Below are 14,365 nucleotides of genomic sequence, written 5' to 3'. Positions count from 1 at the left end.
ATTTATAATTCATGATATCTGATGGTCGATAAACAAGGTAATTATGATGTGATCTAGGAATATGTGAAACAGAAGATTATTACATGATAGTATGATACTGTTCGAACTTCTATGATGAAAGAATGAGATATTTCTTTCAATATCAGTCCATTAGTAGGAACCCAAGAAGGTCGTCAGTAGTGTTGATAAAACCGACAGCATCCTTAGGGGCTTTGAGGGCCGTTACCTCGTGAGTATCCAGGACCGGTTTCCCCATATGAATGGTTCTTAGGCCAGCCAGCTCTGGACACTTGCATACCATGTGTTCAGCTGTTTCTGCTTCTAATCCACAGAACCTACAAATCTCATCTGCTGACTTGCCCATAGGGTACAAATGATATTTGTACCGACAGTGCCCTGTCAGCAGTCCCACCATCACCCGAAGCTTGGCCCGTGACAGCTTTAGCAGTTTCCTGGTGTAGGTCGGTGAAATTATCACGAATTTCTTTGACTGAGTTATGAGAGGGTTATTCTTTTGTTCAGGTCTCATTGTTGGACCTCTGTCTTTATATTGGCATTTTCCAAGCCCTCGCAGAAAGAATTAGGCTGCAACCCTCAAGTTACAGGCTTGAATTGCCCATTCATCATCTCCCGATGACACATGTCGCTTCTGTCAAGAAGCCACTTAGACAGCCAAACACCTGTTATGCCAATGCGAAGCTATTCATCGGAAAAGGCTACAGCACCTTGGTTCGTGGTTCCTAGGGCCGGAACAAGTAATGGATGTTGCAGAATTTTTCAATATATCCTCGTACTTCTTTGTGATATATAGAAAACGGTGAAACTTCGTAGTTCGATACAGCCTGGGCTGTATTTTATTTTGGTATGATGAAACCAAATTATGCTATAAATGCTTCTGACTACAAATGATTAAAAAAAGGCGAAATTAGGACTGAATAAGACTGATAATGAAATATAAATGATGAATCATCCAATATTTAGGTTTAATTTTCTGAATTCATTGGTGAGGCACCGCCTCTACTGCCCCCTGCCTCATAGAACGAGCCTCCTCTATCCCCAACAAAATTTGAGGATGCATTCACGAGGATATTGATAGAATAAAACAATATTTATATCATCATTTGTCTTATATTTTTGATTTCTCATATCGACATGGTTAAACCTTTTTTCAATTCCAATAAAACATTTTAAATACAATTGAAAACATCTCAAATTACATTTTCAAACAATATCTCTATATCAGTAGGTAAGTCTTGACCACAAAAGGGGATTAGCTGTTGAACAAACACACTATAAAGTACCCGGCCAAGTATTTCGTAGGTAATAGATAAAACTCCTAGGTACCTATACTCTGAACTGAATGTTTCAATAGTTTCACAACCGACACACATTCTGATAAATGATAATTATCAATGCCAGTTTCCGAATCCACATTCAGAAATTGGAATCGTTTCAGCTTCGAAGTCTGAAGTTGAATCCTCGGTTATCTTCGTTAGGAATGAGAATGTCTCATCCTGGGAGTTCAATGATCGGCCTTGGAAATTCCTGGATGGTGCATTCATAGAAATCCGTTAAGGTTTGTTCTATCGGCGACAAGGTGCTCGATGATGAGTCGTCCGAAGAGCCGTCCGACCTGTCTCGGTATTTAGTGATAATCACACAAGGAAAGTTCGATTTTATGTTTGTTTTTGAGGTGCCGCAGAGTTCTACCAGTTTCTGTCCAGAGTCCACCTGTAACAAAAGAGATCATGTTGAATATCTAATTTTCCATCCAATAAATTCACAATGAGATTCACATAAAGCATAATATGAGCCAATTGGAGAATTCCAATTGCATAGATAACCATAGTAGGTACCCAAATTTTCTGAACAATCTTATGATCCGTTCTACGTAATCGTCTAATCTGCCACCTTTTGTGGGAGACCCTGTATACCAATGAGACATGAGTTTATGAGTAAAGTATAATGAAGAAAAAAGGTCGTAGAAAACAATTTATTCTTCCATTCTACATATTTAGTGTGTCAACCTCCGGTGGTTATGGTCTATGGAGAATCTTTGAATATTTTTCTAACATACTTGCTGACCAGATTATCCCCAGTTCTATGACGGACGGACCTGGTGAATGTTTTGTATACAGGGTGAGTCTTTGACTCGTACAAATATTTTAACAGTAGATTCTTGAGGTAGAAAAAAACACTTTTTTTCTCTACCATTTTTTCCGATTCAGCCCTGATAAAGAGATTAAGCCATTATAAGTTTTCATAATGAGCTATGCCAACCCTGCAGAAACGAAATTCCCTTCAGAGTAACAAGTTAAATCTATGACACTTCACATCTGTGAATCTTTCAAACAAAGTTGAATTCCGCCAAAGTACACAATTTTCCGAAGATAACAGATAATTTTTATTTTTGAATATCAAATTACTCGAAAACGGTGCATATACGAGGAAATTTGGGGAATACTTTTATTTTACAAAACGTTCAAAAATTTATTAAGTAGCGTCTAACTTGGTTTCAAGAGTTGGGATCTTTGAATTTTTGGTATTTTTATGGTACGTAAGGGTCATAGTGAGAAAACTGGAAGACGTGGATAATATCGTGTGTTGAAAAAGATTCATCGAATGAATGGAAAACTATATTCCGATAAAAATAATTCGATAAAACCGTGTGTGAGAGAACTGAGAATAACATTTTTTATGGTTTTTAAACTGCCTGTATTTTTGTATTTTTAAACCGAGCCAATTCGGAAAAAATGGTAAAGAAAAAAGTGTTTTTTTACCTCAAGAATCTACAGTTAAAATATTTGTATGAGTAGTATATGCACCCAGCTATCCAGTTTCCTACCCCGTTTGGTGATATTAAGAAAAAATATAATTTATTAAAAACAAAGAAATAATAAAAGTTCATCACAACATAAAAATAGACATGATGCTGTTGCCAAGATTCTTCATAAAGAATTGGCACTAAAACACCAACTTCTAAGTTCGAAAAAGGTTCCTTATTACAATTACCATCCGGATGCTGTATTGGAAAATGAACATCACAAGCTCTACTGGGATCGCACGGTTCTCACAGACCGGAAAATAACCGGAAAATAATAGACAACCAGGAGACAGTGGAAGCTGAAAGATATCAAGGCCATCCCTATTGTCATATCATCTACAGGCCTGATACCGAAGAAGCTACTAGAGAACTTGAGGAAACTTCAGTTGGACGAAAATAGACATGCAGAAGGCGGTACTGCTGGGAACGGCGAGAACTGTACGCAAGTACATGGGGAATGCAGAGGAACACCGTCTGCTACGACAGGAAGTGCGGGTGGATCAGGAATCCAACCGACCACAAGAAGCCGAGGAGCGGCCCGAACCCGACCACCATCACGAGCCCGAAAACCTGGAAAGGGCTCCAACAGAGCTCAATCCTTTTGATATCTGAGATATCTGGGATAAGTGAATGTTCCTCTGGAGAGTGTGGAAGCCGCAAGGCTAAAGTCATAATACAATAGTTGTGCATCACACTGTGGAAGGAGAACAGAGCTTCAGGCGTTACTAGTGAAGCTTCTTCATCAACAAAATTTGAATGTCTGTAAATTTTAGTTAGGGAGGAAGACGGTGCTGCTTTGATCATTTATTATGCTTGTCACTTGAAACATGCCATACATTATTTTTTCTTTCTTCTAATGCAATGCTGAATTGACCCAAACACCACGTACATTGGACTTCAGAATCAAGTGTTGTTTTTTAAGGAATGGAAACTCTTTTGAGCTGTAGAAAACATTATAGACGGCTGTGGTAGAAGTTAGGTACTTAGTTAAAAATTCTGGTCTGTAATGCAATTCAGGAAAGCCCTATATGCCCGATTTCCACGACCAACCTATTCATTTCATGCACTCCAGATGATCATCAACGTAATTGCGTTGATAACTACCTGGAATAAGAGTTATTTATGCCATATTTTTTGTGATTCCCCGCATCCAGCAGAAGCATGATCATTATCACGTTGGAATAATAAAACGAGCGTGAATTCCCGCTACCGCGCACTGGCAATCGAGGCACGGAAAGAGGTCATAGACGTAAGTAATGAAATTCATTCCGATGAAAGCCAACGACTCTTTCATCATCGATCAAAGATCGTGCAGTGGAAGGCTCCTCTTCATTATCATAATCAGATCGATTCTTTTTGCAGTTCTTCGTTGCAACACGCAGAGGCTTCATGGATATCCCATGTTGTTTGTTCGGGGATTATTATTGATACCTGTCGATGACTTTATCGACCGCTATTGTTCAGTTGGTGCGCACGTGTTGAAATAATTACAATAGAAGCTTCTGTTGTTTCAGCTTTCATTTTGAACGAATAATAGGTTAATATAATATATGATGCTTCCGGTTTATTACTTCCCATTGGAAGTATATGATGAACCTTGACAAGGAACACGAAAACAAATATAAAATTCTCCATGAAATTTTCTCCTTTCGCGTTTTTCTACATGTTAATGTTGAATCGAAAATGAAGAGGTAACATTTGAAAGAAATTATACGTTTCTTATATGTTTCAGTCTGCTGCCTGCAAATTACCTCAAAGCACAAAACTCGATAATCGCTTTCGAGAAACCATTCAAATTTTAAGTCGATTTAAATGTTTTTTTAACTTAACAATTTCTACAAAAAAAACGATGTTCATATCTGAACTGTAGTACAAAAAAACAGGAAAACCAAGGCTTCGTTTGTTGATATAATAGGGGTGGGGAAAAACGAAACACTTCCTACACACCATTGTTATTTTCGTGTTTTATGACGATTTTTTAGATGAGTAAAGGGCAGCTCCCCGAAATTTTTTTTCGAACATCGAAGAATGATTTTATTTCCCTCTTCGAATATGAGTGATTTTCTAATACATACAGGGTGAGTCTTTGACTCGTACAAATATTTTAACAGTAGATTCTTGACATCAAAAGAAACACTTTTTTCCTACACCATTTTTTCCGATTTGGCCTAATAAAAAGATATAGCGATTTTAAGTTATAATGAGCTGTGCCACCCCTGGAAAAACAAAATTACCTTCAGAATAACTAGCTAAATCCACAGCCCTCTTAACACTGTGTTTTAGAGAGCTGTGCTTAATCTGTGACACTATACGTCAGTGGATCTTTTAAACAGAGTTGTATTCAGCCAAAGTACCCAAATTTCACAGATATTTTTTAATTTTTGTATCATCAAATTACTCGAAAACGGCGCATTATACGAGAAAATATGAAGAATACTTTTATTTTACAAAACGTTCCAATATTCATTGGATAACGTCCAACTTAGTTTCAAGAGTTGAGTTATTTGAATTTTTGGTATTTTTATGGTACGCAATGGTCATATTCAAAAACCTGGAGGACGTGGATGATATCTTGTGTTCGAAAAAGATTCATCAAATAAATGAAAAACTTTATAAAGAAATTCATTTCATTCGATGAAACCGTTAGTGAGATAGAATCAAAAATAATATTTTTTATGGTTTTTCAACAGCCTGTATCTTTTGAATAGAACCGATTCGAAAAAAATGGTGAAGGAAAGAAGTGTTTCTTTTGAACGAGTCAAAGTCTCATCCTGTATAGCATATATTACAATTGCCAATTATTATAAAGATATACCTATTTATCGTATATCAACAAACACCTTACAGAATTTCAAATATAAAATTATGCCCTCCACCCCAACATCACTCATAGAACCCCCACTTTCAGAATAGGTAGGTATCACATTTGGATCTGCGATGATTTTTCTGAGAGATACGCGTGTCAAAAGTTGACCTTCTTAAAGTTCCGGAAAAGATGAGGTCAGGGTTGTCTCTGGGGTCAGTTAAAAAATCGAACGGTTGCACCGAGGTCCTTGAAATTTCTAGATTTATTACGAGAACTATTACGAATCCTCTTTCATATATTCATCACATTTAGACCTACGAAGTTTTTGTTTCGAAACACGTATAGAAAGCTGTCCATCGGAAACTCACGAAAAATATAGGGTCAGTTTAAAATTCGCCAAGAAAGAATACAGAATTATTAGTGTACCTGCCAAACTTCCGCTCAATCGGGGACCAGAAAGTGCTCGATCGAATAATTGAATTTGTACGGCACAAACACGAAAGCGAGTTTGTGTAAACGTGGTAAAAATTATGCACGTTGCAACACAGCGACGTTATAGTTACCGTTAATTTATGACGTAAATCTGTTTTCATTCGGCAAACGGCTGGTGAATCCCACAGGGAATTCCATGTTCGGCTATGCTCACGTTGATAGGTGAAAGTAATGCAGAGATAGTCGACGTCAATGTCAAAGTATGTTGACCTACTTTCCGAATTCCAAGAAAACGTTTTGGAGCAAAACCAAGGTGTTTAGAAAACATATTCAAATTTCTTATGAAATAGATTCGATTGGAAACTGGCTTTCTGTTTAATTTCTGGTATGCTGTACTTAGATTTTGACCTCTTCAGCAAAAGTGTCCGTGGCACAAAAAAAATCGTATGACTTTGGGATACAGGGTGAGAGAGATGAAAAATGAAGCTAAGTATTATTGACAATTTCGAGAATTGACCAAACGTCTCTGTTTAATGGTTAAATGAGTAGTTACGAAAATTTTTTAACGGTTATTCCTTGTGAAAAAATTTAAAAATAGTATGGGCATTTCATAAATTTTTTTTCACAAGATGGCACCTGAAAAGCAATCTTTCAGAAAACTAATAGAAATTAAATTGAGTGGACATTTCATGGGAGCTGAAAGCATGAATGAAAACAATTTTTGGCGGTTTTCACTTAAAATATCGGCTTTATATACTTGATAAACTACTAGGTAAATTTATATTCGAAGATGATTCCAGCCTATACAATTTTTTTTTCTCGAAAACCGTTACTTTCGGCAAGAAATTATAAGAGACCTCATTTATTTACAATGGATCAACTACCGGTAGATTCGGGTGACTTGGGACAGTCCTATAACTTGTATGGGACAATTACCCCCCTTGCAGATTTCTTTGTTTCTTACCATTTATGAGTGAAACTTTGAAACTTATAAGATTATGTAGCGTCTTTTCGGATAGTTTAAGAATTAATTCCTGTTGAGTTTGCCATGACCAGAGCGTTTGAATCGACAGGAAAAATTAACGAATTCAGGAGAGTAAAAGCGCGTTTTTTATGGCCCTTAAACTTTCTAGTGTCCTGTACATGTGTTTCACTTTCTGCATGTGTAATTTTTTTCTTGATACATGGGATATTAGGATATCAGATATGTCATGAAACAAGGTTGTTTACAAATCAGGGCAATCAAGGGCAACATGGATATCATTAATTTATTTTGTTGTTTCTTATGGTGACTTGGGACAATGCCGAATAGTTAGAAGAGGCGCATTGGCAGCAGGAAATATGCCGATTTTTCGCAGAGTATTATTATTTACGTTATTTCCACAAATAAATCACCAAAGAATGAAAGAAATCAAAGTTCCCTTGTTTTGTTTAGTTTTTTTACTTTTGAGTTGCAATATATTTACTTTCGCTGTAATAGGGGTTTATCATTTAATTTCCTTACAGAATTTCAACTATATAATTACAAATTCTAATTTTTCAAAACTATACACCGTCCCAAGTCACCTATTTCATTTGAGAGTTGAGAAATCAATAGATTTCAACTTGTGTTCCAATCCAAGCCTCCCAAATCGGTGGATGACTTTGGACAAGTATAGGTACTTTATTTTTTTCGAAATTTGTATCCGAATTCTGAAGCATGGTATATATCCTAATCAATAATCTGAGTCTTAAGCATATTCGAACCTCTTTTTCAGATAAAAATAGGTCACCGTTTTGAAAATATGACGAGTTTAATTCAACAATCGTCCTAAGTCACCCGAATCTACGGTATCAAAATTAATTTTTCTATGGTATATAGTATGAATGAAGAAAAAAAGTTTCTTGGCAAACAAACTTTGGGGTTGCTGATTTCTACCCCTTGCAACCATAGGAGAACACCACCGAATTTTTTTCATCGCTATCACGTCTACTCAATTTCATTTCTAACAGTTTGCTGGTTTCTAAGAAAATAATCGAGAACTGTTGCCATCTTTGGCACCTGTATATATGAAAGACCCACACTATTTTTTGGAAAGGAATCATCTCTAAATTCATTCGGCACTATTCGTTTACATCCTGAATAAAAGTGGTTGAGATATTCAACAGAAACCTTCATTCGACCTTGGTGTATACCGAACTATTTTCGTTTGAATTTTCCCAACGGATAATCCAGTAGGAAAATCCTCTGCTAGTTCAATCAGTACACACCTACGTATTATCGGACGACAAAGGCGGAATGTTACAATTCTCAGGTTACATTGTCTATTGTCGGTTATTTCGTCAAATAATATGTGGATATTCGATTTCGGAAAACATGGATTCGCTGTTTTTCCGTCCTATTTACGTGGGTTCGAATAGAGTAGGACTGACCTTTGAACACAACGGGAAATACTGAAACACAACAGGAGTAGGATGACACAGTTATCGGAATTCGCATTAGTTGCTTCACTGAGACGAATGGAATTGGTATTTTACAGAAACTACAGAGGCATGCATTACTTATTCTTTTTTATACGGGACTCCAAATGAAGGAATTTTTTAAATATGTTCCTGAATAGATGCGCTATCGAATGTTATTTGTGATTTTTGAAGGGAATGCATAGTTTTTTGTTCAAAAAAGATCTATCTTTTTTAACGTGGAAGATTAGGTTTAACTTGAATGTCAAATTGAGAAGAAACATGCCTGTTCCGTTGCGAGTGCCAAATAGTATTTCCATCATTTAATATTTTAATAGATACAAAATGAATTCCTATTTAGGGCTGGAATACCATTTCGTACATACCAAATTTCATCTTATGTATGTATGAAAAAAACCTACATTAGTTCTCAGATAGAGGATGGAGGAATTACTTTTCGTTTGTTATTTCAATGTACAAAATTTATTCTCAGTTCTCAGTCAATATCCCTAACTCATGTGGAGCAGTTTAATTATATGCCAACCGAAATATATAAATTTTAATTTAAATAAATAGGGCCCTCTTTAGGTACTGTGGGTAGTAACAGGCATTAGAGTTTTCACTTGATCTATTTGAAACTAAGAAATCCTGATTGATCAAAATTAGGAAAATATTCATCTCCGCAGTTTTACGGTTTAGTTTGAAGGGTAAACTGATGACCTCGTAGAATAGGTTCAAGGTTGTTCCCCTCACCATTATTCGTCTCCCAATCGATAGGGTTGCTGAATTCTAGAAAGTGCGAGCGGGAAAACGACTGAATTTTCCAGCAATCCATCTGTTGGGTTGATTTATCGATTTTTAGTTGTTTTCCGAGAAACTCGTAGAAATATGGCTTCTAGGAAGGAGTAGATCAATAAACAATGAAGGATTCCATTGCGAGGGTTGAAGAAAATAAATCAGCTGTATTAAGAGAAAACCATTCAAATGAAGAAAACCTGAGATAAAATATTTTCCAGGTATACTGTGATGTTAGAGTATAATGAGTGTTCCTTAATTGTAGGAACAAACGAAGATGAGGGATGACTTCAGTAATTTTAAGAAAAAAAAGTCCCGTAAACATGAGATCGCAAACGTTTCGTTTTCTAGATACAGGATACAGGGTGTTAAAGTTTGAATTTTTAAAGTTTTTTCTCATAGATAGATTTTTCTCACAAGATATTCAACTGAAATTTGACATTCATATTGTATTACAATTGAGAGTTTACACCATGCATGCCAATTACGATAGGAAATCTAAAAGGTGATATTTTTTCCAGAACTTTTTTTTGTTGAGCCACTGTTAATTTGAAAACATGTAAACAAAAAGCTTTGCTGTTATACTAAACTTCATGGTCTCTTGTAGTTTTGTCGTATAGAATCTCTCGAAATCCTCAGAACTACACAACTTGTCATAAATTTTCAGTTAGTAAGCTGTGGTGAATGAATTCAATCATAAAATAAATTATAATTGATTTGATATTATAATATGTATTCATGCCAAATTTTAGTTGAATATCTTGTGAAGTGTAGATATAATAAGAGAAAAATTTAAAAGAAATTCTAACTTTTACTATCTCGAAAACTAATCGTTTGCGGTTCCACCTTTATGAGACTTCTTTCCTTAAAATTACTCAAAGAATCTCCTCTTTTCGTTTGTACCTGCAATTCAGGAACACCCTGTATTAAAGGAATAGAACTGACAGGGATCTAGATGCAGAGGAAACCATGGAGAACGTGCCGCCTTCGAAGGAGAGTAACGACAGACCATATACCGCACCAGTACCGCATAACTCAACCAACGATTATGGAGTTTCAATGAGAACGAAACCTGTCTATCTTTTGCACATTTTTGTCAGCGTTAACTTATTTGCTTTATGTTGTAAATAATGTTACAGAAAATATGATATTGTGTCCATCCCTCAAGGAATCCTCAGCAAGGGGTACCCGATTATAAAAGTTTACCAATTAACATACATACTCATTTTGAAATTATCTAATGCATGAAAAGTTGAAACATGTTGCATCGGTGCCTCCTTACTCATAGCTAGAAACGTAAAACCACAGCACATTTGTAAGCAAAGGAATCTGTTATCTTTTTCGGTTACGGTTCTTTTTTATCACAATAACGATAAGGAAGTTGAAATGGAGGGTTCAGAATCTGTCTAATATGCCGTGGAAAATTTATCTTTCGAATAGCTTACCTCTATAACAGGTATGCAATTCTCATAACAGTAGGCCTGGAGTAAAACGGTCTGCATATGTGTGGCTGCATCTCCAGAGCTGGCATGGGGCATCAGACAGAAAAGAACATCCTCTGTGTTTTTCTGCATGTAGTTCAGCGCCGGCATGAGGCCACTGACTAGACGGTTTTCCACCCTGGCGTGGTTCAACAACCTTCGGAGGGCTCTTCCCAGGGTGCTCCTGGAATATACGGAATCGGTTAGATTTTGCTATAATCGATTATTAGCGAAAGCGTCATCGTCAACATGAATTCTGTGCATGTTTTTAATCAGGTTGATTACGAAAAATCAATGTGAAATTAATGCCTTCATGAATTTTTTTATATACAGAGTGGGCCATCGGAAATGAAACAGTGGCTCTGTATACGCGTCTGCATAACTGAATTATATAAAAATCGGACACGCCGATTCTTTATGATGTTATTACAACTTCTGAGATCAAATTCAAAACCGTATCGCTTCAACCCTTAGTGCTTCAACCCCAACCCATATATTTTGAACAGGGAAGATGGGGTGAGTGATACCTCACTCGAAATATATTTTTATTCCTAGTTCAGCATATTCAATTTTTTTTCCCATTCAATCCATTAGTTTTTGAGATATTCAAATTTGAAATTTGTACAGAATTGAGTGAATCAATCAAATATTCACTAGGCAATTCATTCTATGATTTCGGAGATAATCGTTAACTGCCATATACCACACATCAGAAGATAACTGTTTGTTTCCTATATTGATAATAGGGAATACTCTTTCTGGCGAAATGATGTATTTTTTATGAAATATCTTTGAAACTTCACATTTTGAAATAACCATTTCACAAAAAAAATATTTTAAGTACTTAAATAAAAATGGGTATTTAAAATTTCAAGCGTTTTGTTCCTATTGCACAAGTCGGCAACATCGACTAAAATATGCGTTGATAATAAAGTACAACAAATACACTAAGGAAGGTCGTAAATTTCTTGGGATTTTTATGGCCGGTTGCTGTTGAGGCTCGACAGTGAGTAAGCGCCTTAAGATAGCTGTGAATTAACAGTTGTTATTTTATAAACAAGCCTTCGTTCATTTTTTTCTAGTAGGCGCTGTTGCCAAATCGTAAACTAGAAACGAAGCGATTTAAATTTTGAAACCTCATATTTGAAGATTGATTTTGAATAGTTTCCGCGGTGCATTTGAAAAATTCATGAATGAAACTCATAATTATTCATTTTAAACTTGTATATGCTGTGATAACTCAAATTGAGGAGAATTCCCCATTGAGGTGAAAAAAGTTTATTCATTGGCAGAAAGAATTCAAATAATTTCTTTATTTTTCAAAAATAACCAGTTCGGGAACCGTACAACATATTCATCATCGAAATTTCAGAATAAATTATCATTACCAAAAACAATAACACGCCAATGATTTTACCCTTTGATACTCCAAATTCTTTCACGAGCCAAGTTTAGGAAGATGCAGGGCCATCTAGTTATTCTTCGAGTGAAAACCAACGTTATTTGAAATTTAAATGCGAATATTTCAAAAACGAATGGATTCAATGAGAAAAAATTAAAACTACCTTTCAAATGAGGTAACTCTTACCTTACCCCATCTTCCCTATTCAAAATATAGAGGTAAGGGTTGTGACACTATACTGTTGAAGCCGAGGTTGAAGCTATACGGCTCGCTATACGGTTTTAAATTTGATCTTGACGGGATTCGAAATTCGAGGTTCTTTCCAAATTGTTTTTCAAACCTCATTATATTCTGTCGGGTCTTTCCACTTCATCTTGCCTTGATTTACTTTCACCAGTTTCACCACCTGTTTAATTTTCATGCAATGGCAATGGGCCATTTTAAATATCTTAATTAATGTCTGAAAAACCGCCTGTCTCTTTTTCTGAAAAAGGTTTTTTGGACGACAACTTACAATCTGTAGCATAGCCGAAAAATTCTCATTTCATATAATCTTAAATTCGGTATTTCTTCATTTCAGATGACCCAATTTCCTCAATAAAGGCTCGATCTCCAGTGAAAGTGAAAAAGATCGACTGAAAATATCGAGAATGTCATCTCATGACTTGGATTTTTGCAAAAATGAATTTAAATTGGTCATCCCTACCTCAACCTTACGGTTATGATAAATTTACCTTCTGGGTCATTTATGGATAAATTTTTGTGATTTTCATTATTTATTTTGACCAGTTTTTTTGGTTACTTTGGCCTTTGAGTTCAAGGGATGACAGCGAAGATTGTCATCCATCAATGTCCTGATAATAGTTGAAATTTCCTCCTCGCACTCACCTGTTGATCATTCTGCACTTTTCCTGTTGGAATTTATCGATGCACATCGCGGAAAAGCTTGAACTTGTTGAATTACCGTATAGAGCCACTTTCACTGATAAGAAAACAACAGTTTCCTACACACTTCTCACAAATTCTGTTAGGATTACTTCAATGGTAATATTGTGTAACAATAAACAAATTTTCAACGAGCCGGCTAAGTAACAGATCAACGCAGACAACTTCGAAATACTATCAGTGACGTAACAGCACGCTGTTCTTTTATACGGCGTCCCGTGTAGGAAGGTGGAAGGGGAAATCCGTGGGTTTCATTCATGGAATATCCGACGCGAAGGACCAAAAAATGTGCATCGCGCTATTCCGCTTAGTCACAGCGGGATAATCTTCGGAAGGAATTCCAAAAATTCGACCTGAAAGAACACGTTCACGTGAAATGAGTACAGGGACGTTGATTTCGTGTTATCGGGATGAGAGATGCATCCCATGCAAGTTTTGATCTATTTATTGGTTCAGGACTAAAAACGCCATAAAAAAATAAAAAACTCCGTTGCAAGTAATCTCTCCGAATTTAAAATTTCACAGTCGATATACTGAAAGCGATTTTGAAGCAAAATTCTTATCTGAATTTTGCAGGGAAAGCTGAATATTTCCATACCAGCAAAGAAGATGTACTATTTGAAATATCCATACAAAATTGTAATGTCTCTTATCAAATGAACAAATAATAATAATCAATTTAACACCAAGAATTGGCAATAGAATATCAACTTTTAAGGTCAAAAAAGGTTCCTTATTCTTATTACAATTACCATCCAGATTCTATATTGGAAAGTCATCAGCACAAGCTATACATACTTGGATCGCACGGATCTCAGATCTCACATGCAGACCGGAAACAAAGATTATAGAGTAGTCTATAAATCTTTGACCGGAAAATAACTTGTAATAGACCTGCAGGGCAGGCAGGGCTATCGCAAGGGGGTAGGCAGGGCCGCCTAGGGCGCAAGGACTATGAGACAGCATTTTGAACTTGGTCAAGAAAAAAATAAACTTGATATGTTGAAATTCAAAGTTGAATGAAAATTCAATTCTCTGACCAACCACAGAAATACCCACAAATTTAACACGTTACCCAACCTCCAACGGCAAAAAAAAAACCATCAAAGGTACCACATTCGCATTCTAGTCATAAATATCCCAGGTTCCGCACTGTATTGGCCACTTCTTTTTTTTTTCAAGAGTTATTTATGGCTCATCAAGTCTTTCGGCTTCTCTTGGATAAAGATCACCGTCTGCTG

General features: G+C 36.1%; 1 protein-coding gene across 1 annotated transcript; it reads right to left on the bottom strand.

Annotated features, from left to right (window-relative positions):
• Positions 1-1,108: 1,108 nt before the first annotated feature.
• Positions 1,109-13,437, bottom strand: LOC123308615. The gene is made up of 3 exons (XM_044891353.1): positions 13,068-13,437; positions 10,742-10,961; positions 1,109-1,731 (listed from the first exon to the last, which is right to left on the bottom strand). The coding sequence occupies exons 1-3, from the start codon at positions 13,112-13,114 to the stop codon at positions 1,510-1,512; spliced, it is 489 nt and encodes a 162-aa protein (XP_044747288.1). The 5' UTR covers positions 13,115-13,437; the 3' UTR covers positions 1,109-1,509.
• Between the last annotated feature and the right edge of the window lie 928 nt (positions 13,438-14,365).

This window comes from Coccinella septempunctata, chromosome 2 (assembly GCF_907165205.1).
Source record: "Coccinella septempunctata chromosome 2, icCocSept1.1, whole genome shotgun sequence".
Classification (NCBI taxonomy): domain Eukaryota; kingdom Metazoa; phylum Arthropoda; class Insecta; order Coleoptera; family Coccinellidae; genus Coccinella; species Coccinella septempunctata.
The sequence above is the reverse complement of the archived record's forward strand: the minus strand, read 5'-3'. Positions and strand labels throughout refer to the sequence as shown.